The 27,051-nt window shown below is 41.7% G+C and overlaps 2 protein-coding genes across 3 annotated transcripts; one reads left to right on the forward strand and one right to left on the reverse strand.

Moving 5' to 3' along the window:
• LOC134555473 (protein zyg-11 homolog B) lies at positions 1 to 19,849 on the reverse strand. 2 transcript variants are annotated; one of them, XM_063407076.1, is made up of 14 exons: positions 19,720 to 19,849; positions 14,095 to 14,260; positions 10,978 to 11,732; positions 8,778 to 8,918; positions 7,401 to 7,577; positions 7,175 to 7,239; positions 6,496 to 6,595; positions 6,362 to 6,412; positions 5,691 to 5,852; positions 5,536 to 5,583; positions 4,702 to 4,899; positions 4,553 to 4,605; positions 4,226 to 4,323; positions 1 to 1,975 (listed from the first exon to the last, which is right to left on the reverse strand). In XM_063407076.1, exons 1-14 carry the CDS (start codon positions 19,720 to 19,722, stop codon positions 1,785 to 1,787), a joined length of 2,208 nt encoding a protein of 735 aa, XP_063263146.1. In that variant the 5' UTR covers positions 19,723 to 19,849; the 3' UTR covers positions 1 to 1,784. The 2 variants fall into 2 exon arrangements, 1 of the variants encoding a protein (XP_063263146.1); XR_010081435.1 differs by lacking the exon at positions 1 to 1,975 and having other exon boundaries at positions 4,238 to 4,323; positions 4,688 to 4,899.
• A 2,952-nt stretch (positions 19,850 to 22,801) lies between these two features.
• Positions 22,802 to 24,642, forward strand: LOC134555300 (cytochrome c oxidase assembly factor 7). Its single transcript, XM_063406796.1, has 3 exons — positions 22,802 to 22,997; positions 23,073 to 23,213; positions 24,040 to 24,642. Exons 1-3 carry the CDS (start codon positions 22,892 to 22,894, stop codon positions 24,486 to 24,488), a joined length of 696 nt encoding a protein of 231 aa, XP_063262866.1. The 5' UTR covers positions 22,802 to 22,891; the 3' UTR covers positions 24,489 to 24,642.
• The last annotated feature ends 2,409 nt before the right edge of the window (positions 24,643 to 27,051 follow it).

Consider the following 27,051-nt stretch of genomic DNA (forward strand, 5'->3'; position numbering starts at 1 on the left):
TAAGGAGAGTTGTCATCTTTATTTTAAAATCTTGTAGCAATTGATTTATATTCATTCTATTGACACCCATTTTGACAAGTTTTGTGTTCCATTTCATGTAACGGAAATTCCACAGCAGACATCTTAGAAGGGTGGTGGGTAAGAGCCTGTAGGCTGAATTTTTAAACCACCCTCATAATTCAAAGCTACAGCCAGCTGAATTTCTGTTGGAATTGAGAAAACTTTATATAACCAGATCCACAGATGAAAATGATGCCAGCCAAAATTATACTCTTGTACAAAAAACAATTACACAACACTGATTAAATTACTGGATCAGTACCTTTTGAAGTTGCTGAAATACACATCAATTAGGTTATTGAAGATTAGAGGTGGTGCTTTTATGTGAAGGATGGGAGTTGGGAGGGAAAGGACTTAAAAATAGTAAAATATGGTCATCATGAAGAAGCCATTTCTGCTAGTAAGCTACCAAACATAAGTTTTCTTTTTAAATTCTATTATCCAGTATTTACAGAAGTCTCTGAATATCAATCAGTTGCCATGGAAATATGGAGACTAAGCAGATAAACAAAAAACAACACCTGAAATTAAATTGAATTTGAATGGACATGCAGTTTGCTTCCATCACTTGCATTGTATCAGGCATCTGTACACTGTGCAATATGTTTCATTCAACACATGGTTTGAAACCCAAAGGTAACCAAGAAAGAAATAAGTTGTTACAATTAGCATCTTTATGTAAAATTTCACATTCCACAAAATAATGCAATTGACACAGGGCTTACACAGAACATTGGGTGATATTTTGCACTCACTGTGATGGCTTGGAAATATAATTCACTGCTCAATACTGACAGAATATTTACAGAAAATGAGAGCAATCATTAGCCTCTTATAAATAAGGTGACCAAATATCCCAGCCTTCTATGAATACATGCAACCTCCTGCATGATGAAGTCGTGGCAGTTATTTTGCTCTAATGAGCCTTCTCCTATCCCCATCAATATCCTAAAAATGAAAGAAAGATACCACACACAACCAAAAGTAGTCACACAACAACAAAACCCCATTCTTGTTACAAAATTTAAATTCTCCAACATCCAACTGTCTCATTTTAGTTCCATTTCTGCTGCTTTACTTCAGTGGGTTTCCCCTTTCCCTGAATGTGACGCTGGAGCAGAGAGGACTCTGGAGAAATGAACTGTAAAAAGGCATCATCCCAGCAGTAAGGAAAACAAAAAACATGGCTTGCAGGCAAAAGGAAAAGGAAGCTGGAGCCCCCATTTGTGTTAGAAGGGTGATGAGTGGACATTTTGGTCGCCTTAGTTACAAGTCTCTCCGTCACCTGCATGCACGGACTTTTGTTTCAGTCTGTAAATGTTGATCTCACAACCACGCACAGATTTATTCCAACACCAGACTGGTGACCAGTGTCATGAACAGCAGTCACAGGGATGGAACAGCCTTTTCTCCCAGGAGCCACAAAACAAGATACACTCCTTGAAGCCTTCTCTGCAGCTGTACTGATCTGTCCAAGTCCCATCTGCTGGCAGCCAGCACTAACCCTACAGGCATGACCAGCTCAAGCTGTGACCCTTGACAAGCTGTGCACGAGGTTGCCATCAAAGGTGACGTTCAGCAAGGTTACCACACATGGTTTGGGTACCACAGATACCAGCAAATCACTTTAATGGTGACCAATATATTATAAGTTACTCCAACTACACACATATCAGAGAGGATTATTACAGAGACAATACTTTACACTCCTCTACCTGCAGCTCTCAGTTTGGTTTGGTTTGTTGCTGTTTTCTACATGGTGGTGGTCTCCCGTGGCGCATAATGTGTTTTTCTAAACTATCCAGGATGGCAACAGCAATCCTTTGGACGTGGGGATCAGTGTGGACATTTTCCTTGATGTTGTACAAATGCTGCAACCCTCCTTCTTCAATTAACATGCTGCAGTATCTGGCAGCTGTAATAGGATTATAAAAAGGGAATTAAAATCAGAATTATCTAGGGTAAAGGTAGCAGATACTGTAAACACTGATTCAAATCCACTTTTATCTCCAGGCAGTATTTAAGACACTCCCTAAAGTGTCCACAGATGTCATGAGTACTTTAACAAGTGACAACACAACAGAGTTATTTGGACAGGACTCCAGCTGTAATCAGGTCTCTCACCAGTCTGTCTCAGCTGACTGGAAAGTGCCCTGTAATAAGCACAGCATTCTCTCCTCCCTCCACGTCCTCTACAGGCATGTAAAGTGCACATAAACAACCACAAGAAATGGGAATCAACAGCATTCTAGTGTCTGTGAGTATCCAGGTAATAATAGCCCCTTTCCCAAAAACCTTGGTACAGAACAGTCACCAAAAGATGCTATCAGATATACCACATCATTTGTCCAGGCTTGGAGAGTGAACACAAACTAGCTCCTTCCAATAGTCTGCCAAATATATTGACGGTGGCCTCTCATTAGTTGTAAGTTGCTACAAATGCCTTTCCAGGGGCTTTTTCCATTTACATTCTGGAATTCAGTAAGTTGAAATCACACCTCCATCAGCTGCAGCACTATTAAGAGCAGGGAACAGCTATAAAAAGAGCTGTAGGGTGAATGCAATGTGCAAGCTCCAGAAGCTGTTATGGAAAGGTCAGGGTGGCTGTAATGCAATCCACAGGGCCTAATTGCACCCTTCATCTCAGTGATGCAACACCAGGCCTGTGTGAATGCTGATGCTGAGCATTTCACTGCGGATCACATTTACTGTGGATACCAATATTTTAGTTAGGTTACCTCACTGAGGCGACTATGACATAGACAAACAGCAGCAGAAGGAAAAAAATGCAAAAAATTTTAAACCAATTACTTCCAGACTACTTTAAGAGGGGGTAAAAATAAAAAGCAATCTCCTCTCCAGGACTACTAAAAGCTGAAGATTTTCCTCCCAAATACATCTTTGTATTTCAGAATTAAACACATTTTCCCCAGAGCAGGTTATTACATTTGCTACCCAACATTTGGTTTCTCTGCAACTTTGTCCAGAAGCTTCCGGCATCAACTACCATTGGAACTAAAGGAATTCTGTCTTGGTCTCAAATCAGGAGTAGGCCAATACAAATCTCAGCAGCAGAGGTGAGGGCAGACAAAAGATTAAAAATAAATAGAACAAATAGGACAACACAAAATTGACAAGACTGAGGCACAAAGAGAAATTACAGGGCCTTACTTAAAAATCTGTTATCCAGATCTGACCAGTAAAACAATTCTGCCAGAACAGTCTGACTTCAACATGAAAAATCCCCAGATTTCTGGACAGGACCCTGGGAACAGTGGCTCATTATATTTATGAGCTCTATGAAGGGAAGCAAAGCAGGATTCTGTGTGCAGTTATGTATTTTGTCATGTTACTGGTTGGTCCTGAACAGATGCCTTAGATAGATACAGATATATAGATATCTCTATAGATATAATAGATATCATTGCAGCAAAAGTGATTTATGGGACAGGGATAAACAGGCCTAGATATGCTCCATCAAGGAGATCAAAAACTGGCACAGAAAACACTTTCAATATTTCAGAAGGAATCTGCTTTATATAGATATATTCATGCCAAAAATTTCTGTCAAAAAAACAGCACTTAAAGCCAGGGAGGTTTGTCCCCTCCAACATTTAAGTATGGTTGGGGGATTTATTTTCTTTTCCCAACACTTGTGCATTACATCAAATGCTCTCAGATCATTCTACTTCTCATTTTGCAGATGGGAGAGAGAGATTAAGAAATCGACATTTATGTCATAGCAGATAACTCCAAAAAGGCAATTAGAGATGAGAATTAACTACAGCTTCTGTTCCCACAGTCAGGCAATGCTACCTGCCATGGTCATTGCTCTGAATTTAAAAGGAATTTGTTGCCCAGCATTAATAGTTGCATGTGTTATTTGAATAAAAACACACGTGCAAGCAAAAAATGTAGTTAAATCTTAACAAATCCACATTTTGGAATTAATACTATGCATCTAACTATAAAATTTCAGTTTACAGAAGAGATGTAAGGAACTTTTACTACTCTCTTTTTCCGCCCCATTTAGTCAAGCCACAAATGTAGTTTCTCTAGAGGATTAGAAGCGAATAGCCCAGACATTCTTTTTTCCCCCACTTCATGCTAGTTAATAACATATCAAAAAATAAGAATTTTAGGGTAATATTCTCTCAATACATACGATTTTTGCTGCAGACATGCTGCATGGCCCACACTGCCCATAACTGGACACCAGGTGTCATGAAGCAGCCCAGTAGTGGAAAAAATGGATTGAAAGACCTATTTAAAAAAAGGAGAGAAACAGTTACTTGCTTTATCACTGGATATTATTACTTTAGAGGTCGTTTGTCTGCTCATTCAGTTAACTACAGGAGACACTGATAACATTATGAGGCTGGTCTGCTACATCTAAAACTCATTTAAAACAACTACTTGCAAATATCAGATAGATATGTGGAATGCTTTTTTTTTTCCCAAACTCTTGATCACAAGACAAGACAATAATTACCTGTAAGCCACCATCTCACAGTCTGGAGTTGGCCAATTCAAAATGGCAGCATGCTGTAAAATACAGAACCAAGAACATTGACTGTTAAATACAAACATTGAAAAAAAGAATAGAAAAGACTGTGCTAAAATTCACCATCATTTCTGTACCAGCTGTTCAAGCAGAGACGTCCTCTGGCTGCGACTCAGCGTCCAGGCCTGCTCTCCCCGAGATATCAGATGAGCAATAATCCCTGCTGCAAAGTAGCTGACCTCCACCTCCACGCTGTGCAGCAGTTTGCTGATGTGGTCTATGAAGTCCTTCCACATCAGCTCAGAGTGCAGCTCCTTAACTTCAGCTATGTTATTCTGGGATGGGGAAATAAGTGATTAAAAAGGAGGAAATGTCAGCAGAAAGAAGATGGTGATAAATACAAACTTGAGTTGTGTGAGCAGACACAGATAAACACTCAAGAGGAGATCTCTGTACACCCAGGTGACCACCACACTGTGACCACCACAAAATATTACTTTTGCTCTAGGAAATTTTTCCAGTCTAATGCAGAAATTTGCTTCAAAAAAAAGCGGTTTTCTTGTAAGTGATTTTATGCCACTAACATGTAGATTACACTAAATCAAAGGCTCATTTTAACATTCTCAACCACAACCTGAGACAAAAAATTTCAGCAGTGCAAAATTCTGCGTTCCACTGACTTTCAAGCTATTTTTTGCATTTGGACTAATGTGAAGAAGCATCACTCTCCTTTCTTAAAAGCTGGGTTTTTTTTACTCTAACCATCAATTTCAATATAAATTTTGAGGAAACATAAAACAGTCCAAAAATGTGTCAATTGTGAATAACACACACTGCAAGGATTAAAGAATGTAAAAAATATTAGGACACGAAAAAAAAATTTTTCAGAGTAACATAAGGTTAAAAAAAAACCCTTTCAAAATAAAATTTTAGAAGTATATATTTCAGACTTTTTTTCTTTTTCATCTCACCAAAAGTCCAAGAACTTTCTGTTGGATGGATGATTCAGATGGAAAAGACTGTGGATAAAGGAAACAAAAAACAGGTAAACATTCATGCTTTTTATTGAAACAGCTTTAATTATAAACCTGTGTGGATAATCCACCACCAAGCCCCACTTCCTCACCTCTAAGACTCTCATGAACAGTTCTAGCCCTTGGTTTTCAATAAAGTGTCGACATGTTGTTGGAGATTCATCTGTGAGGTTCCAAAGTGCACTCAGTGTGAACTTGAGGGTGGTATCTACCAGATTCTGATTTGTTTTCTGTTTAACTATTTGTAGAAGTTGCTGGGGAAAAGAAAACATCAAAATATCAATGTATGTATTAACTCCTCTGCTTTTTTCTACACTAACTGGGCAATGCATAGCTGTCATTTATATCCACAGTAAAAAGATAAATGTGTAGAGTCAAACTATACAAAAAAACCAGCTATTAAACTTTTTACCTCCCCTCTGAATATGGTTGCCTGCTAAAGAAATTCCTTTGTTTGCACAGTAATTACATGTGTAGGGCTATTAGAGAGGGCACAAGAACTCAGAATTTATTTCAAATATTCTCATTTTGAGCATCTTTCACCTTAAACAATCAATTTCAAATCAAGATACGTCTTTCTATCTTACTTTGTATTAACTGTGTGAAGTTTCTCCACTCTGGCTTACCTTCTAACCAATTTTCACATGAATACATGTTAATATGTTCCTAAAATTTTATCTCCTTATGTTTACTCTGTCTATCCAGGAATATTGTTAGTATGAACAGCTGGAGAGGATGGGATGGCAGAAGGCATCTGACTTACCCTAACGATGAAGAGTTCTGCACCAAGTTGAGCTGTTTGCTCTGTTGAAAGCTGGAAACAAACAATAGCAGATCAACATTTTTTTTTTAGACTTTAGAAATGTTATCCTATCATCTCAAATCTTAATTCCATACCTTTGCAGCAAGAATGGAAATGATGGCTACAGCCATCCTTTGCATGTTTTGATCTTCATGATTACACAGCCACTGCATGACAAGTTTAGCTGCTTCAAACCTGGAAGTTAAAAATAAGAAGTCATTTTCATAAGTCTTGTAAGTCTTAATAAAAGAAAGATGTACACAAACAACAAGAGAAGTATGCTTCATATCATACAAAATAGACACAGAGAAATTGCAGGTATTTGCATGAGCCTCTGTCAGTCTTAAGATGTTGGCTTAGGATCTCTTCTAAGTAGGTATCAAAGTGCACAGGAATTGCTCCCAAAGAAGGAAGAAAAATTTGGCACAATCTCCTGTAACATCAGACCATCACACTTCAAAGTATTTGGACAAAATACCTGAGTAGAAAAATGTCTACGAAAAGCAACCCCAGAGAAATGCTGACTTCTGTCACATGGAATTAAGGATAGACCTATCCAGGTGAAGTAAAAAAAAACCCTGTACAGCAAAGGATTTTTTCAGACCTATACTCAATGGTATCTATTTGGGTTAACAGGCCTAAAACAATATAGACCAGATAAATTCAGCCCACTGGAATGATTTAAACTGAGCAAAACTGGGACCAAAAACAAAGCTTCTGAAGAAAAACATTCTGCAATGCTACAACTCATTTCAACTGACATCTAAAACTTGCCTGTTAAATGGGACATCCTGAAGGATTCTGTCACTGCACAGCGAAAGAAGGCAATTCTTTTGCAGCTGTGAGAAACAAAAAACAATTGCTTCATTAGAAACACACAAATTAGAAACACACAAGAACATTTTATCGCTATGAAGGTATTTCCACGAGGCCCGGGGACGCGGGGAAGCTTTTGTTAGACCCGTAGGACTGAGGAGAGCAGAGGAACTCTGTGCTGTACCTGCTGGTGGTTTGGGAAGTGCTCCATGGCCTTGAGGAGCAGGTGGGTGACGTCTGCCAGCAGGCGCACGGGCATGCCGGCCGCCAGGTCCTGCTTGGTGAGGTTGAAGACGCAGGCGCTCGCCGCCAGCTGCACGGGCAGGTTCAGAGGGTGGTTCCTCATGCCGATCACCACCAGCTGCACAACAACAGTTGGGCCCCGTTAGCTGCTGGCACATCTGCACACAGAGCCCAAGAACCACTCACAGCACCCAATTTCTGCCTCCCCTGCACTTGAGTGAGAAACCCGTCTGGTGTGATTTTAGTTCTCAGGGAGTAACATTTCCTTCTGCTCAGCGACTCAAAGCTGGTGACTTCTGCCACTCCAGGTCCTTTTGCACAGCTTGTAGCAACCTCCCAAAGAGGAGGCTGCACAGATTGCAAGGAATTCCTGGGAAGAGGCAGGCTGGGATGGAATCACCAGGCCCTTTCAGAGGTGAATGAAGCAGGACAGAGTTTGTGCACTGCAACAATGATGATGTTGTGCCTGCTGTTTGGTGATAAACCATTTTGAATCACATCCTGAACTGCTAAGTCAGGACACATTTTTTGCATCTTCTTCCTGAATTATGCTTTTGGCTATGTATGTTGATTGTGATCTCACCTAATAAACACCTAATAATAATATTTTTCTTGTTGATAAGTGACTGGAAAAGTCTTTTTGATATTGATGCCAGCAAATTTAAGACCACTTGCTCAACACCAAAGAGAGTAAGAAAAATAAAACCCATGTGTCCTATTGGTGCCTCTTTTTAGGATCCCTACAAAACTTAAACCATCTGTGGCATTCTAGAGATGGAAAGCCAATGCCTAGAGTGGATTTCTAAGGACATTTCTGGGCTGCAGGTTACAGCCCCATAAAGAACACCAACAATACCCATTCACCCATTGCCACACTGGAGGGTGACAGTAGAGAAACTGTCACTGAATTCTTTCCTTATTATTACTGTTTTGTGAGCATCAGCAGAAGAAACTGCTGTGCCTGGTGAATAAGAGTAGACAGAGCTTTGATTAGAATCCCAACAGAAATAATGTAATGACAGAATTCAGCATCTGAATAATATTTTATCATATCCAAAGTTATGTGAAAAAATTAATTTACATGCTAGTAAATCTAGATCATTTACATTAGTACAGAACAATTTTACCTAACATAAAACACTTCAGGGCATCATCTACATCAGTCTTGTTTAAATAGTTCCTTATTTTCATTTAACATTACAATTTTAATCTTAAAAAACGCAACCAAAAAGGTAAAAACTTATAAACTAATTTATACCAGGGTTTTGCGGATGGACTCAGGAAGAACACATGAGAACCATCAAAACTATTATTTTACCTTTAAAATTTCAGGCTTAGTTTTTTCCATTACATGTGTCAGGCTGAATAAATGAAAGAGTGCTTCCCTCACAAAGAAGGCCCGTTCACTGTAACGCTTCAGTGCTTCTGAAATCTGAGTTTCATTTGCTTCTCCTGACACCTGTGAACACAGAAATAATCTTTAGTTCCAGATGTCAACATTTTACTCGCAAAGTTTCGTTCGCAAAAAATGCAAAGCTGCAGTTTCAAAGGCAGTGATTTGGCCAAGTCCTTCAGTAGGCAAATGGTTGCCAGCCTGCTCTAGTTTCCATTTAATGACATTTTCTCTGTTTAAAACTGTAAGTTGTATAACTGAAGATGGTTTGTTCCTCAGTCCTACTATTTAATGAATCATTGCTGCACTCACTGTTTTTTAAAATTCTTAGGGCAGCATGCAGAACTTGTTCCACTTAACATGGCACATACAAAAAAAGCAAAATGTTCATATATGAAGTGTCACATTCTGTGCATCCTGTATTGTATACGGGCACATTTGTTTTTTTGAAACTTCTGAGATCAGAAGTATATTACAGCCTTGAGAGAACTGATAGCATCTTGGATTTTGTTTTAAATTCTCTACTGATTAGAACAGGGCAACCCTGTTTACTGACATTTGTACAGCCAATTATATCCTACATGAAAAATTTCCACTTGGTTTCATGTTCTCAGCTATAATATCTGCCCAGTGTCCATAATCACATTTCACAGGGCTGCTGTAAAGACAGTAATATTTTACCTCTGCTGTTTCCCTGAGTTCTGTGTCTTGTTTATTTTTTACCTGTATCCAGACTAAGCAGTTGAATATTTCAGTAGAGTTACTAATGAATTTAGGTCATTAAAAAAAAAAGGAAATAAAACCAATCACAGCCTACAGTCTCTTCTTGAAAATTATGCCTTAAAAAAACCCCAGGAATGCAAACTGCATTTTGCAAACCACAGTGCCACAGGTCCACTGTGACTTTCACATTACTAGAACCTTCTTCCTTCCTGCCTTTTCACATTACAGACAGTTCTAGGAAGCAAATATTCTGAACAGCAAGGATTACATTGTATTATTTTACACCAAACATGAGGTATAACCTCCTGAGGCTGGAGATCATCACCCCATAGGGGAACTTGCTTTCTCCAACCACATTTCAACATTCAGACACTTGGCTATCTGCTGTGACAACTAATTACTCAAGAGACCTGGCCCCTAACAACTGTCAAATGTTTCAGGGGAAAAAAAACCAAGATTGTGTAGCTGTGTTACTCCACTTGCCTGTAACAAGAGCATTCTGAATTTTAAAATTGAAGTGGAGAACTGAACTTGCCCAGGAGACAGACTAAACTATGGACTAAAATAAACACTCTTCCTCATTCCTTCTGCAGCTTCCATCATACTCAGGACACAGCAGAAAAGAAAACTCAGTGTCAAAGATGATATACCACTGAAATGTTAAAACAACTTTGTTAAAATAAATTCTGACCTGCTCATTCTCCAATAACTGCATTCAGATTCTACAAAACAGGGAATGATGTCTTGTTGCCTGACTCTAAAAGATAAATAAAATGCACTTCAGAAAACATCATCTCATCCTAAGGGGCTAAGTAATTGAGGATTTGTTCAAGAAGAGAAAGTCTTTCATCCTAAGTTTTTGCTTCTGAGCTGTCGTATTCATCACCAGAAGACCTTTTAAGATGGGTAGAAATATTGTCAAAGGAAATAGCAGTAGTGATGGGAGCACAACAGCAGCTGAGTTATTCAGCTTTATTGTATCTGCCGTGTTAATCATGAACTGCTCAAAGCTTATGCAAATTCTACCTCCACCCCTCACACACTGCTGACTTGTGCCAGATCCTGTCTGGAATGCAGAGAATATTCTCCCACTAAGTGACTTCACACCAGACAAAGTTCAGCTCTCTTAGGTATGGTAAATCAGGATCTAAGGTTCACTGAAAAGGCACACAGAACACATGCCTCTTATAAGTATATGTATATGTACAGTATTATGTAAATTTCGCAGTTTGTGTCCAAATTAAGTAGGAATTTCACCTAAAGCCAGTAATTATAATTAACAGTTTAAAAAAATGAACCTACGGCCTCCTACTGAAACACAAGCATACATCTGTTACAAACGATTAGCTCCATTTTCCCTGCATGTTATATTTTTTCAGTGCAATTAATTCCCCCACTTAACCTTCAGGTTTCCTTCTCCCGTTAGGAACTCTGAGTAGCCGGCGTCGGTCGCCAGCAGTCCCACAAACTGCATCGTGGGCCGCTGCAGAATGAACGCCTGCACAGCTTTATCTGTGACGTGTTTCCTTCCAGAAATGTCCAAAGACACCAGGTTAGGCAGGATATCTTTCTGCTCCAGTAACCGGAGAGCTATGTCCGAAGTGAACTGTTTGTCATCTGAAATATCAAGGTGATTCAGGTATTTCAGTTCCCTTATAACATCCAGAATCTGGGTTGTGGTCATTTTCAAGCATTTCAGGTGGTGCATGGTCAGGGACTTGAGGCGGTCCTTGCAGGTGAGGAGTGCTGTGATGTCAGTGACGGAGGTGTTGGATATATCCAGACTTTCCAGCCGGGGCAGTGAGGCAACATCTGCCAAGTCCTCGTTGTAGAACAGCACGTTGGTGATGCTCAGCGCGCGCAGCCCCGACAGCTGGCTGAAACACCGCTCGTAGGGGTCCTCCAGAGACAGAGTCAGTGAGTTCAGCACCAGGCACTGCAGGTTCTGCTGGATCCACTTATTGCTGCCCAGCCCGCTGATAATGTCTGTGATTGTTATGTCTGCGTTCACGCCCGTGGCGTCCAGCTCCACCAGCTTGTGGTGGCAGAAGGCTTTGCGGAAAGCCACGGCCGAGATCTTGGCCTTGCGGATGCAGGCTCGCTTCAGGCGCATCTGCGTGCCCCGGAAGATGCCCACGGTGCCATCGTTCAGAAGCCCTGAGGGAAAACAGCATCAGTGCTCGGCTGCAGTGTCACACAACACCCCTCTGACAGTAAAAACCCAAAGGGTACAAAGTGCTGGCAGAGAGAATTAATTACAAAGCAGCTTGCCTGGGATCACTGCGCCACCGATCCCAAAATCTTACATTTCAGATTGCACTTTGAAGATGGTGGTGTCATGTTTGGAAAATTCCAGGTTTAAGAATAGGACAGATAAATAAGAAGCAGTAAATGCGTATTACCTGTTTGGTTCAGAAAATGGAACACGCAATAAATAAAATACGGGTATGATTCAAAAACAATCAGACTGCTGCCCTCATTTGCTGTATTCTCACTGAACTGGTTAGAAGTGTGCTAGAAACAGAATTTCAAAATTTCTGAGTGTAATTCTGCTCTGGCCACAGTTCTCTTAACCTCAAGATTTTATCACCTATCAATGACCTGTTCTCATCTTGCTTTAACTACATAATCTAGCATTTGATTGAATTCATAAGTAGGATCAATACTAAATTAAACTAATGAAGTTCTATATGAAGAAGGTAGGAGTGTTGCTCAGAAACAAGCTGAATGTGAGAAAAAAACATAAGTGATTCAAAGAATAGGAAGAGGAGGGCAAGGAAAGGGTGGGAAGGAGAAAAATGAAATGAAACAGCAATGAAAAAAGAAAAAGCAACAATCTTGCTTAGTATCTTTTTACTCTGTAGAAAGAATGCATAAGTAGCCTTTTCTTGCAAGACACTGGCAACATCCTAACTGAAATAATACATTGAGTTCCCTGCATGGAATTATCAAAAATGCATTGAATGTACAAATATGAAATCTTGGTGTCTTATCAACAGAAGGATTACAAAAAGCCATGTGAAGGTACAGTTGCACAAGCATCCACACAAAAGGAGTAGGAAGAACATGTCCTACTTTTGCTCCTACAGGGTTATAAATGTCAATACTCCTCACTTTTAATCTCTCTTCACACATACTTAACGAAGAAAATAAAATAAAAATGCAATATATTTGAATAATAACATCATTGCCACATTTGGATTTAAGTCATGGGCTAGTAATTGCTTCTGTGACAAAGGCAAATTAATATAAAGATTTGCAGATCTCTCTATGGAGCAAATAGTTCAGGTATTTCTGACCATTATTTTCCTCTTTTGCAGAGAAAACAAAAATATGGGATGAAACAACTGGTATGGAGCAGAAAAACTAAAATGAATAAATATAATTATAGCTTGGTTGAAGTATCAGTAAATTACTTCTTAGTTTTTGCTTATCTCTTTGTTTAAGGCCCAAGGCTCTCTCCCTGGCCTACCTCAGGCACACCACGTTTCCCTGCCACACGCTTTTTTCCACCCTGCACTCTGTGTTTCTGACATTTTGGTGTCTGCAAGTGTCTTCACCACTGCCAGCACTGGCAACAAGTTTCTGGTAATTCTGGTAATCTGATTTCTTGGGACTACTCTAAATAATTCCTTATCAGAAAGTAGTGTATATTAAAGATTACCTCTTTTTTTTTTTTTTTTTTTTTGAGCTTGTCTTTTTTAGGACCATTCCTTCTGTTACTTCTGAGCAGAATAACTTGAGAAAACCAACACCAGTACTTGCCCACCAAGACCCAAATAAAATCTGCACCTATAGGACAGGGGGTTTGGCCTGTTTACAGTAATTTTTCTAGTGTTATGTCTAATTTTTTAACAAAAGTCTGCAGAATATCAAGAAACAGGCTTCTTATCTCTCCTCTAGCACAATTTATACCTTTACTTTTTCATGATAAGAAATTTTATTATGCAAATTTTATCATGCTTAAAGTAAGCAACCAAGAGGGCAGCCCTCTCCTCAGAGATATGCTGACAGAGAACCAGAACACAAAATGTAAGAATAGCATAAGGTGTTTTTACCAGTCTAAAACTGAGTGCTTTGAAACAAATAATTCCATGACAATAAGTGTTATGAGAGATGAGAAACTATTTTAATGATTTACAAGACTATTTTCTAGCTTAATCACAGGAGTACACAGTAAAAAAAAAATCAATTAAATGCTCTTCAAGAGACATTGTTGCTAGAAGTAGCAGAAGCTTTTTTTTCTCTGAAGTGATTGAAAGAAAATTGAAGAATGTTCAAATAAACGAACATTAAAATCATAAACCAAGACTAAGAACTTTCTGTTTAGATCTATGTGGCAATGCAAAGCTCAGCTGAAGCTGTGTAAAGCAAAAATAACAAAAATTCTCTATTAAGGGATTACAGAGCACAGTTTTAACAGCTGCAGCAGCAGATTCTACTAGAAAATATAGCAGAACTGCAATGTCACATTCCAGTGAAAGATTTTCACTGCTGACCCACAAATGATTGTTTTTACCATGAAATGCCATCGTCTGCAGCAGTCGATCAGCCACTTCTTGAGGAAACATCCCTGGCTCCTGCAAGCAAAATGTCCCATCTTGTCTTTCCGTGCAGAACTTCTCTAGGTTGGCAGTGAGGAAATTCAAACAGATATCAAGTAAAGAATACGGAGAAGCTTCCTCCTGCCAAATGCAAAACACAATGAAACACAGAAGATTTAGTCAAGTCATTCTTTCTGTGAACCCTCCATTACTCTATAATGTCTTTTTTGTTAATCTGACTAATATTACAAGAGGAGATGTCTCCCTCAGAGCCACAAAAAGTCAGGTCACACAATGAACAGCTCCTTCCCCAGTCACCCCCAGAACCACATCCAGGCACGTCTGCTGTGCTTTGAACCCTACTTGTGCTCCCACAGGAAGAAAAGCAATTGCTGAAAAATAATTTTGATTTATGAAATCTACTGGGAATTAATCAATCAAGACAGACTGAAAGATTTAAAAATTAAATTATACTTCTGGATTTAAAATATTTCTTTGAATCTTTCATTTAAGTGAATGCATATTAGAAGTCTACTACCAACCTACAAAAGAAATGCAGATACTGCAAATAAATTGCATAGATGGGAGCAATTTTTAATACTGAAAAGGGCAGCTAGAGCTTCACATCAAAAAAGGAAACCCAAAAAGAACTGGTTTAGTTCCAAATCTTGAGCAGCAATAAACTAACATCTATTACAGTAATCCTTTTCCTCTTTCAAGGCGCTCTGCACCTGGAAATCATCTATAGCAGAAGTCTGGATACAAAGGACAAGACAGAATATAAACTTGATCTTTTCCCTCAGCATCTGAGATTGTACACTTATACATGAAAATCTCAAAGGGTTTTTTTATGCCATGTCTAATAATAACCTACTGTTTTCAGCCACACAGATTAATCAACATAAAGAATGACTCTCAGCACTGTGAATCATCCCCAGCACCACACAAAAGAAGGCGAGTGACTGGTACATACTCCCCCAGATAATATTGAAAATAACAGCATCAACTGTTGCCAGAACCCATCTGCAGGAAAAATAGTAGCTTCCCTTTTATATGGAAAGTTCTGGATAATTTCACCTTCCTTTCTCGGCTCATTTAACTTCTGTTGCTTTGCTTGCCTAATATGCTGATCACAAGAATACTGAAATATGTAAAAGGTTATAGAGAAGAAATATAAATAAGTTTACAGAGATAAGTCTTCTAAAATAAGGTGCACCTATTTGAGGACTGGAGGTACCACATTAGGGCAAAGATGAAATGGAGTCTCTCTTTAATGAATCATGCATTGATAACAATTAGAGACTGCAGTTTAATACCTCCTGAAGACTTAAGTACAGGCTTGGAAAATAAAATCTCCAAATTGTTCAAAGGCAAGCTCTTTCTGCAGCTTTTGCCAGGCAACTTTCATTCTTCTAACTCAGTTTTGCTAAGTGCTTAAGTTCATTATTTTTTAAGCTTTATTATTACATTGTATTGTTATAAAGACAGGAGTTATTTTGTGATGCAACTTGCTCTCATATCAGAAAACAGCAAATTTGGCTGCCTCCAATCCTAAGCTCAAAAAAAACCCAAGGACAGAATTTGGAATTGTGAATGTTTTTTGTTTCTTTTTGTTTCTTTGTCGTGTGCAATGATGCCTGATTATTTTAAAATAGTACATTTTTTATATGAGATGGGAAAAATTCCATTTAATTTAACTTGAAATGAATACATATACCCAGGACTTCTACAACAGCTGATGAATCAAACAAAAACCAGAGTCTTCACTCAAAGGTGAAAATCATTCCCACTGAAGCACAGACATCCACATCTCCATCAGATCTTGTGTTTCTAATTTGATGCTCAAAGATGACAAAACCAGAATACTGGCTCACTTCATTCCTCCTGGAACTGTTCCTTCCTGTCTGTCAGAAGAGCTGAAACACTTTTATGTATCAGTGAACAAACTCCAATGAGAATTTTTAGCCCTGTAGATAGGCCACTGGCATAATATGACTCAGAAAACTATTTTTTTCAGCCAGTACCTCTGAGTGGCCAATCTGTCCTTTGGCAATGTGAGTCTCATTTTTATGTAACCCCTCTGGAAGTTCACGCAGGGCATCTCCAAACAATCAAGGAACAGCAACCACAAGCAGGGCTCAATTACACTTGCAAACAACACAGTCCTGTTTTTATTAACTGCACTCATTCCCATTACAGGAGACATTTGTAATATTTCTTCAACTTGCTGCCAAAAGGCTGAGGAAACAACCCTAACAAAGGCTCCTGAGGTACCCTGGGCAGACAGGCAAAACGTTTTTATCTGTATCTAATGAAGTCCTCTGACAGGCATCCCAAAAACAATTTCTTAGACTGTCTGCTGCTGAAATAGAGCAGCTCAAACGCAGCCTGGAAGCCTTTTATGTGAGCTGGAGGCATTCCTCTTCTCACTGCCCTGTACTTCAGGACAATATTGACCAGGTAAAGGTGTATTTAAGCTCTTACAAGGTCAGAATTTAAGTGGTTCCTTTCTCCAGCTCTGCTTTTGAATGTCAAGTTGAAGACAAACCTGGCATTTGTTTTCAGATCACTTTCTGTCTAACGACACACTATAAATGTATCTCCACCATAGCAGAGTATGTAAATTTTATTTTACAGTTTTTGAGTAGAACTTTCATTATGCTATTTTACTTTTTCATAGATGTATTAATTATCTGATACTTCAATTAACCTCACAGTTTCTTTCATTATATCAAACTGAGTAACCAAGAAACAAAAATTCCCCAAACAACAGAATTATGCATTACATGATGCAAGCTGGATTGCCTTCATTAACTAAAACATGTATTATGAGAGTAATGTGACACATCTAAAACCTGGCTTGCTTATGGAATAGCATAAAAAGTAGAATAATTGCATTTAGATGGGGCTTTTAAAAGCTTATTTAAATTAATTCTTAAAAAAAAAAGCTTTTAAAGTGCTCAATATAATCAAGGCAAACCAAAAGTGTGCAGTGGGATGGAGTAAACTGCCTGGCTGCTGGCCTCTACCAGTAATCCAAGACAGTGAACTGAAATGCAAAACCTGCTTCAACTTGATGGTACCAGTTCAGCTCTGAGCTCACAGCAGGGCAGCTGGAAAGGTTCTCCCAAAGAACATTATCCTCCACATTTTCTTTTGAGAATTCCATGAATCAGCTTTAAATACCACTAGAATATATTCAACACGTATTTTGAAGTGCAGTTAGAAAGCATGAAAAACTTAAGGGAACACATTAAAGCACTGGGAATAAATTAGAGAATCCTAAAGCAAGCATTATAAACCCAGATGAACTGGCTGAGTGCGAGTATCAAAACAAAATCCTGTTCCTTCAGGGAAGCACCACCAGGGAAGTACCTGCTTATATAACAATAACCAAAAAAAAAAAAAAAAAAAAAAAGAAAAAGGTATAACTGCTGTTTTCTGTCAGTCATTCCAATCTAGCTTTGCAAATTAAAAAAAAAGAATTAAACTCCACTGCTGTGTGAGCCTTTCTCACTACAGGGGTTGTGATCCTACCAACTCCAGCCTGATAGATTCAGTTCCTACAGGCTCTGTCTCTCCAACTCACTAAAAATCAAATTTCCTTTTTTTCATCGGTAGTTTTTTGTTTTGGTCGATTCTTTTTCCCCCTCAATAAACCAGTATGTAACACTGGAAGACAAATACCAATTTTATCTCTAACAGAACCATGTCTGTGATGTGCTCTGTGATGGGTACAGGGTTAGGCACTTTTCAATTTGTGGCAGTCATTTCTCTCAAAACATTAACAGGAAAATAAGAGGTAATTTAGAGTCTCAGTCTTTGGTGTTGGATGTACCATGTTTTCCAGCTGTTTTCCACCTCTCCACAGCTCCAGAACTTTACTTACTTTCTTAAAATGAACATTCTTAAAACAATTAACAAATAGCAACTCAAGCAACAGCCATCAAAATTCTTCCGAGTGCTAATAAAGGAAAGGCAATGAAAAATAAACAGTTTCATGATTTATGCTACTAAGAAAGTTTTGTGATTATCCCATTTAAATCAAGTTAAATGGAATTAAACAGAAGTAAGTGATTTATTAGCCAGACTCAAGGAAGGATTATGCTCAAAACTCCGATTTAACGTTAACTATTCTGGCACAAGAAGTGGGAACATACTGATTAAAGCTGCTACTGATACAAAGTCAGCAGTGATCACAAAAGGCTTAAAGTTAAATAGTGCCCCATTAGAACAGCGTAGTAAGGCCACTTATTTCAAGATTAATATCAAGAACTTCAGATACAAGTTCGTCAGTTAGAAATGATAGAGAGTGGAACCAGAGTGGTGTGCTGAACCACAAAAAACAGGGTGAAGCAGCCAAACAAGGTGGCAGGAGAAGCATTAAAAAAAAAAAGGCAGGATTAAGTCACTCAGGAGATCTCATAGGGCTATTTATGTTAAGAGATACCTGTACTATTTCAGTTTAAAGGTAACAGCTACTAGAATGCTCTGGGGAGCAAAAGCACATTGGGATAGGCATAAACTCAGCTTTCCTTAGCCTAGAAGATCAAAAGGTGAGCGATACAAATGCTACCTATAAATAAATACAGCACAATGAATATAAAAACTATAGACAGAAAAATGCCATTAAGGAGAAGCACACTGCTAGCACAGCAACAAAGGCACATAAAAATGCCGTGAATTGGAAGTTTTGTCATAAATTTAGACATCAGTACATAGTTAAACAATGAAATTCTACCCTCGTTCACTGACTAGAAGAGCAAACACAAAATGTATCTACTTCAATAGGAATGACACATAACTTTATGAGGAGATTGACTGAAATTAGGATTATAACGACAAGGGATGAGACTAGATTGCCCAGGAAGCTCCTGCCAGTCCTTGAAAAGCAAATATGCACACTCATGTCTGGAGCAGAGGAGCGATCCAACAGCTCCCATATGTTCCGCTCCGGCCTGCCTGGAGCAGGGAAAGGCTGTTCCTTTGGCAGCTCCGCGCTGGAAGAGCTCGGCGAGGCCCACGCACCGCGCTTGGCACGGCTTCCCCAGACAGAGCCCGGACAAAGCAATTCCCAGGGGAAGGTGCTGTTGTTGGGGGGCTGGGGGAAGCAGGCGCCGGAGAAGGCACAGGCGGCTGTGCCGTGCCGGGCTGTGCCCTCACGCCGCCGGCCGAGGGGCTCTGCCCCGCTCCGCCCCGGCGGCTGCAGTGCTCGGCCCCGCTCAGGGCGGCGGGCCCGGGCCGGCCGTCACTGCCCTCCCGGCGCCCTGGGGACACCGGGGCGCACCGGGCCGGGCTCCAGCCTCCCTCGCCGCCGTCCGCCGGGTCCCGAGCGCCCTTTTACATAACGGGCGGCAGCGCCGCGGTTACACAACGAACGGCGGGGCTGCCCCGGCCCGGCCGCGGTACCGGCGGCAGAGAGGGGAGGGGGCGCCGCCTGAGCCCCTCAGCCGGGCTAGCGCCGCCGCCATGGCGGCCCCTTCGCGGGGTCACCTCCGCTACCTGCGCCGGGTCCGGCACCCGGGGCTGCAAGCGAACAGCTCCCCTTCCATGCCCGCCTCCCTCCTTCCCTGCCCGCCGCCCCCTCGCCGCCCCCTCACCATCGCGGCGCTGGGTGCCGCCAGCGAGCGCCCAGCCAGCCGGTCCCGTCGCTGCGCTCCTTCTCTTTGCGCTTTTTTTCTTTCCCTTCCCCCGTGTTTACCCCCCCGACCTGGAAGTGAAATTGCCTCAGCCGGCCCGGAACCCGCCTCCCTTAAAGGGGCTGCGCCAGCGCAGGTTCGTGCCGTGCTGGCGGAGCGGAGCCTCAACAGCCGCGTTTGAGGCTCGGAGTGTGGGGAGAAGGGGCCATTGCGCAGCAAAGCGCATCGGCCTCTCTTGTCACCAGCGTGTGGGAGCTTTTCTTGGGCCTGGGTGCTCCGGCAGTGGAGCCAGGAGCGGGAACCCCGGGGCGCCGGTGAGCGCCCGGCTGCCGCAGGTGAGCAGCAGCGCTGTGGCCCTGGCACCTCCCACAGCCATGAACTGGCGTCAGCTCCACGGTCCGTACTCTCAAACCTCTGCAGTTTAAGTGTTTCCTGCACAAACTGGTTTGTTCTGGTAATGTGAGTAATAACCTGCACCAGTACAATAGGTGTTGCCGCCCGCTTTGGAGCAGAGCTTTGATAGAAGCGTAAACCATTCCGTGCAAAGTAATTTCAGGTTTCAGATAACAGCAGTAGTGAAGAAAACCTGTCGCCCAACCAATACGTACTATGTACTGTTGGTTGAGAGAATACAGTTATTTCTTATTTCAGGGTACAAAGTAAAGAGTGATACAAATACCCTATCCAAATAAAATGAATTTAGAATATAGAATTTATGTAAAGGAATTGCTGATTCTACGTAGAGAAGCTTTGAATAACTGTTGTTTGCAAACCAGCAAGACACATAAATAAATATTAATGAACAATTGCTAAAATTATTTATGTCTTTATAAGAGGGAAAAAGATTCTATAAATACTATGAAACACAGTTTTACCAATTTAAAGACTGCATGACAAAGATTAGTTATAGTTCCAATTCTTTAGAGTAGGCTGCTGACATAGAGAAAACAAATTACATGCTCAGGATCTGACAAGCACAGAATTAAGAATCTTCATGTTCTGAATTTAACCACTAAAAACCTAATCTGCTTAGAAGAAACAACTTAAATAATTATGGACACAGATATTAACTTAGATAAGGAAGCAGCTTGTACTATTATTCTTAGTCCATTACGTGTTTTTTCCACTTCATAATGTCTTTGCAAGCTTCCTGGCTGTTCTTTCAATGTCTTTTAAATTCACTGATTCACTCTGACCCATCACCAGATGTCTTGTTTTCCGAATTTATGGTAAAAACTGGGCTCAGACAGTGAAAACTTTCAGTGACAGGCTGACCCCTGCTCCCAATGCCTGTTCTTGGCCTGCCTCTCTGTACTCAGGAATCCTCTCTGCTCCTGGTGTGGAGCAGCCATATGGCTGAGTTGGCACAGACTCAACATCGGCATCAGAAACTGCAAAGACAAAATCCCAGCAAGAGCAGACTCTTCAAGGACTTAAACTAATGAACTCAAGGAATTTCCACTGAGCCTGTGCAAACTGAAATGTTTTCAGAGCTGGATTTCCAGAGGAACAGTACTGCTGGTATAAAAGCAGTTCATCTGCTAAAGGCCCCATCCAGAATGGAGATTCACACAAACGTTCTCGGAGTGCAGCAAGTGTGTATTTTCTTCCTGTAGTCTCACACACATGGCACTTTGTTTTGGTCAATACACAGAAAACAAGACTTTAGCTGCATATGGAAAATGTGTTTTAACTTAAAGCCGAATTTTTAAGTCTGAAAAGTTTTAAGGAAATACTTTAGAAGCTCTACCTGCTGTTCCAGCTGGCGGGGTTTGCTGCCAGTCCAGTGGGTGATGGTTGGTCACAGTTTGGTCTAGCCCTTAATAAAGGATAAGGCTTCTTCCTATGGCAGACTCTACACAGGATTTAACTGAGTTTTATTTATCCCAAAAACTTGACAAGCCAGTGTTATCCTACTGAAATAATTTAGGACAAAGCCTTTGCAAATATTGCAAATATTCCTTGAAATTTATTTTAACTCAAGCTCAGATTAATTTTAAGCCGTTCATCACACAGATTTCTAATGTGCTACTTAGAGAAAATTCAGTTTGTGCTCAGAATTGCTGGAGCTGGATAGTGTGCCATGTTTTGTGTAAGTATTCTATTATCACATTTGGGTTAAATTAATCCATCATGTTGTGGGTGCCCATCCCTGGAAGTGTTCAAGGCCAGGTTGGATGGGGCTTTGAGCAATATGTTCTAGTGGCAGGTGTCTCTGTCCATGGCAGGGGGATGGAATGAGATGATATTTAAGGTCCCTTCCCATCTAAACCATTCTGTGATTCTCAGATCATTGGAGAACCAGGGTTCATTGTGTGTAAAGTGCTTACCAGTCTCTGGGTGTTCAGTGCTCAGTGCAGGTCCCAGTACTTCAAAAAGCACCTGGGAGAGCTTTTGTGGTACCACAGAAAGGAGCGGTGGCTGGCAGAAGTCTCTCACAGCAGCACCCCTGTTCTAAAACGGATTTGGAAATTATTGAGCTGTTAATCCAGACAAAAGCGTGCAGGAGGCAGACTGAGGAATGGGGAAAGCAGCCCTGCTCCTAGGCCGTGCAGAGCGCAATTAATGTACCGTCATGTCTCAGTTTATGGGTTGTGCTGAATCAGACCTCGGGAATACGCATTCAGTGGTGCAAAACTCTGAAAGCAAAATCCTAACAGTGAGTTATCGCTTAAAACTGCTGAACCCTCAGAGGTCCCGGTGACCCCGGGAGGGAGCCGTGCTGCTGAGCTGCCCAAGGGAGGAACTGTAATGAGAGGAGCTGTAGGGGAAGGGGCGGGGGGAATGGCTGGAGTCCCGGCAAAGGGGCGGGGAAGGGGCGGTGGGTGGGCCCGGAGGAGGGGCCGGGGAAGGGGCGGTGGGAGTGCCCAGAGGCGGGACGGGAAGGGACCGGGAAGGGGCGGGGAAGGGGCGGTGGGAGGGCCCAGGGGCGGGCCGGGGAGGGGCGGGGAAGGGGCGGTGGGAGGGCCCAGGGGCGGGGAAGGGGCGGTGGGAGGGCCCAGGGGCGGGGAAGGGGCGGTGGGAGGGCCCAGGGGCGGGCCGGGGAGGGGCGGCCCCGCGGGGGCGGTGCCGAATCGAGCGCTCGGCGCTCGCCGGACCCGGCGCAGCGATCGCGCCGTGACCCAGCGCGGTCATGGCCGGCTTCATCAACTTCGCGGACGAGGAGGAGGTGCGGGCGTACCTGGAGAACCTGCACGTGGAGTACAGCTATCAGTGCTTCAAGGAGAAGGATCCGGACGGTAAGGCCCCGCCGCCGCCCCCCGCCCGCCGCCGCGGGGCCGGCGGGAGGCTCAGCCCTGTCCCCGTCCCTGCAGGCTGCCAGCGCTTCGCCGATTACCTGGATGCCGTGAAAAAGGACTTCGTGGCGGCGGCGCGGGTGCTGCGCGACAACTGCGAGGAGCACGGGCACAGCGAGAGCTGCTACAAACTGGGGGCCTACCAGGCCCTGGGCAAAGGTGGGCAGGGGGGTCCCGGCCCCCGGGTCGCGGGTGACTGCACCGCCTCCGTGGGCAGCTTGTTCGGGTACCTGGCCACCCTCATAGCTGCCTTTCCTCCTGACCTTGAAAGAGCAAACGTCTGTCCCGCCCCTTTCATGGTCACCTCATAAAAGCTGCGGGAGGATGGAAAACCTGAAATTGCTTCCTTCTGAAAAATCACTTGTATGTTAACTACGGGGGGTTTTTTTTAATAATTACATCCGTTTAACAGGTAAGTACAGCCAGTGCTCAGTCTTGCTGCATATTCAGTTCATAACATTTCTTCTTGTCACACGATTCTCAGTGAAAGAAAATAAGAAAGAAACTCACGGACTAGTAACATGCATAGCTAAGTAGTCTCCAAGTCTGCCCAAAATGCATTTGCTGGCACAGTAATGGAAAGCACTTAGATTAGTTAGAGATCTTCCAAATGACAGTACTAGTAAGGAACAATATTTTTACTGTCGTACCTTGGTGTAGGTATACTGGCAAAATAATATTTGCCTAGTGTAAGATACTAAATCCATGGATGTAGTAGTGGAAAGGATGTTTCGTGGGTCTGGGTTATTTTTTGGTTACCGGTGCTGTTGTGATTACTGGTGAGTGGAGGAGAGTTTTGTAAGTCAAAGATATTAGCAAAATGTCTGTCACTGAGACAACAGTAATGTCTCTGAAGTGCTAAATGTTGACTGCAGTATCTAAAGTGGTGGATGCTGTATTTCCAGTGGGAAGCATCCTGCAAAGCAGAAAGCTCCCAGTTGTTTTAACATGTCCTCACAGTAATATTTTGGTTCTTGGCCAACAGGTGGACTCAACCCGGATTTGAAAGCTGCCTACAAATCTTTCATAAAGTCGTGTGAGAAAGGTGGGAAGAAGTCAGCAAATGCGTGTCACAGCGCTGGGCTGCTGGCCCAGGACGGGAGAGCCAACAATGACCAGCCTGACCCTGCTGTCGCTAGAGACTATTACACAAAAGCCTGTGATGCCAATTTTGCTCCCAGCTGCTTCAACCTGAGTGCGATATACCTGCAGGGAGCTCCTGGGGTCCCCAAGGACATGAGCTGTGCCTTGAAGTACTCGCTGAAGGGCTGTGAGCTGGGGCACGTGTGGGCTTGTGCCAATGCCAGCCGCATGTACAAACTGGGGGATGGCGTTGAAAAGAATGATGCTAAGGCAGAGGAGCTGAAAAACAGGGCAAAACAGTTGCATAAAGAGCAGAAAGAAGCTGCAAGTTCTCTAACATTGGGGGAGTAAAACTGTTGTAGATATTAAGACTGTGGTTTTTAAATGGCAAATGAAGTTATTTAAATGGTGAGCGTACAGTTTTCATTTAAATAAATATCCTGTGTTTGGATATGCAAATAAAATTATATTTTTGTGGATACAACAAATGACTATCCCTGCTGTGCCTTTCTGTGTTTTTGAACACACAGATTCTTAAGTGTGTTTGGCTTAGGTCCTTCCCTTCTTTTTAAGGAAGCCAAAAACTTGTAGTCTTTTGGAACTCATTTCCGTGGTTTCAAGCACAAAGGATCTCTTTTGTGTCCAACACTTCAATATCCAGGCTTGTTCTTAGACACACAAAAATCCCAACTGCAGGTAGTCCCCAGCCTGGGCAGTCTGAACTGCTCCATGTCTCACAAGCATTTTCAGAACTTTGATATCTGCACACTTGCATGAGCTGCTCTAAGGGTGTAATTCATCTGTAATTCCATAGGTCTAGGACAATTCCTAGTTCCCTTGCTTCCTGCCAACTGGTTTGTGACTGTGTATCTGCCTGTCACATGTGCCTGAGTGCTTCAGGCTGCTCTTCAAACACACTTCACTGCCCCTTATTTGATCACACACAAATCATTTTACCTTTCTGCCAGCTTCTGGAACATTATGTTGTGTTTTTTCTAATACAGATTTAGGGAACAAGGTGCTAATTCATCAGCTCTTGGACTCAAATCCATAACCTATATATATATACAATCTGCAGCTAAACATACAGATTCTGAAACAGCTGTTTAAATAAGCAGGGCAGGGTTTGTAAATGTATTCATGTGCTGACAGGCTCCTTTGTAATTTTGGTTTGTGTAAATATATGTGAAGTTTGTGGTGTATATGTGTTGCTGTAAATTTACTACTCAGAACCTGAATCCTCTAGCTCTGGACTGAATTAGGATACAAACTTCATTATTGAAATAGATGAAGTGGGATTAAAAGCAACATTACTTTGGCTGTGGCCACGAGTGAAAGCACAGTTGTTTTAATCTCACTGCATGTACAAATTGAAGCAGTTCTTCCAGTTGAACAGAGTTCTTGGGAAGGATGTTTGCTGCTGGAACAGAAACCCGAGCAGCATGGCACAGCACAGTGGTGACACAGGCACCCTGTAACAACAGATGGCAGTGTATGAAAACATTACTGCACACTGGTGTGGCTCTGGTATTCAGCAGCCTGGAAAAAAATTGTGGTGGCAAAATCAGAGTAATTTTTCTGTTAAAAGTTTTTTTTTTGGTGGTTCAAAAGGGTAAAGCTCTTAGAGGAACACTCGTTGCCTGACTTTTTGCTAGGTACTATTCTGGGCATTTGTTTCACTTGGGAAAGGTAAGTAAATGCTACTTCTGTGCAGTGTAACACTAGTAATAAAACAGTTTGGAATCCATGTGTTCAGGGTAGGCAGTTACAGGTGGGTCAAGGCACTGGAGAATTGGGTGATATTTTAAGCCCTGTGATGCTCATTGCCACAGTTCAGACCCTTGTTCAGATCCTTGTTCAGATGCTCAGCCCCAGCACCAGAGCAGTTTTCTTCCAGCAGGACTAATGCCTGTCAGTGATCCTCCCAGGAACTTCCAATCAGCACAGCAAACAGGCACCAGAGAACACTCTCAGTGGCGTGACGCACACTGTGGATAATTAAAGCCACATATAAAGTGCATGTTGTGGGGAGGTTCTTTCATAGCACTTGAAAACTCAGAGAATTTCAGAGCTTAAATACTATAAAGCAAACCATTTTTATAAAAGCTGTGAAGTGTGTAAGATAAATTTATGAAGTGTCATCCAATTTTGCACCACTGGTTGGAAAGACAAACCCAAATCAAGGAAGGCTCTTGTGTTCTCAGGCTATCTCTGAACAGTTTGTTGCCTGCTCTGGGCACATCTATATCTTTTTTACACAGATATTGATGATGCTGTAACAGATGCATTTAGATAGTTGAGGCCCTTGCCTATATGACTCTTTTCCCTCCAAAGTGACAAAGCATCCAGAAAATAAAGGGGTCAGCCAGTCTCATTGCAGTGTATTACAAATTATATGTGGTTAATGCAGTCTGTAGCAGAGAATAGACTCTGTGAATAGCAGTCTATTCTCAACCTCAACTTCTGTTCAGGAGACAAAATCTTCTTTAAAAAGTGGAATTTTTCTTGCAATCTTGGCTAATAACCATCTTGCTCTGGTATTAAGGGGGTATTACCAGGCAAATGTCTTCTCACTCTTTCTTTTTACCTGATGTTACAAAGGCTAAATTTTATGTTCTCCTGGAAGAAAACTTTCTTCAAAGCCTCTGAGGTCATAAAGAAAGAGTGATAGATATGGGATCATAGCAGAATACTTGGAAACATGGAAGAACCTGTCAATCTATTCAGGATCAGTGGGTTTTCTAAGAAATAAAGGCGTTCATCTCAGCTTCACAGCTCCTAAACCACTGCCTGCTTTCCCTCTCATTAGTTTGCATTGATCTAAGTGTACAGAAACCTCCATTAATAAAGTGACAATATACTTCAGAAGGAACCAACCCTAATTAATTAAATAGACATGTGAATACGTTGCTGT

This window comes from Prinia subflava, chromosome 10, assembly GCF_021018805.1.
Source record: "Prinia subflava isolate CZ2003 ecotype Zambia chromosome 10, Cam_Psub_1.2, whole genome shotgun sequence".
Classification (NCBI taxonomy): domain Eukaryota; kingdom Metazoa; phylum Chordata; class Aves; order Passeriformes; family Cisticolidae; genus Prinia; species Prinia subflava.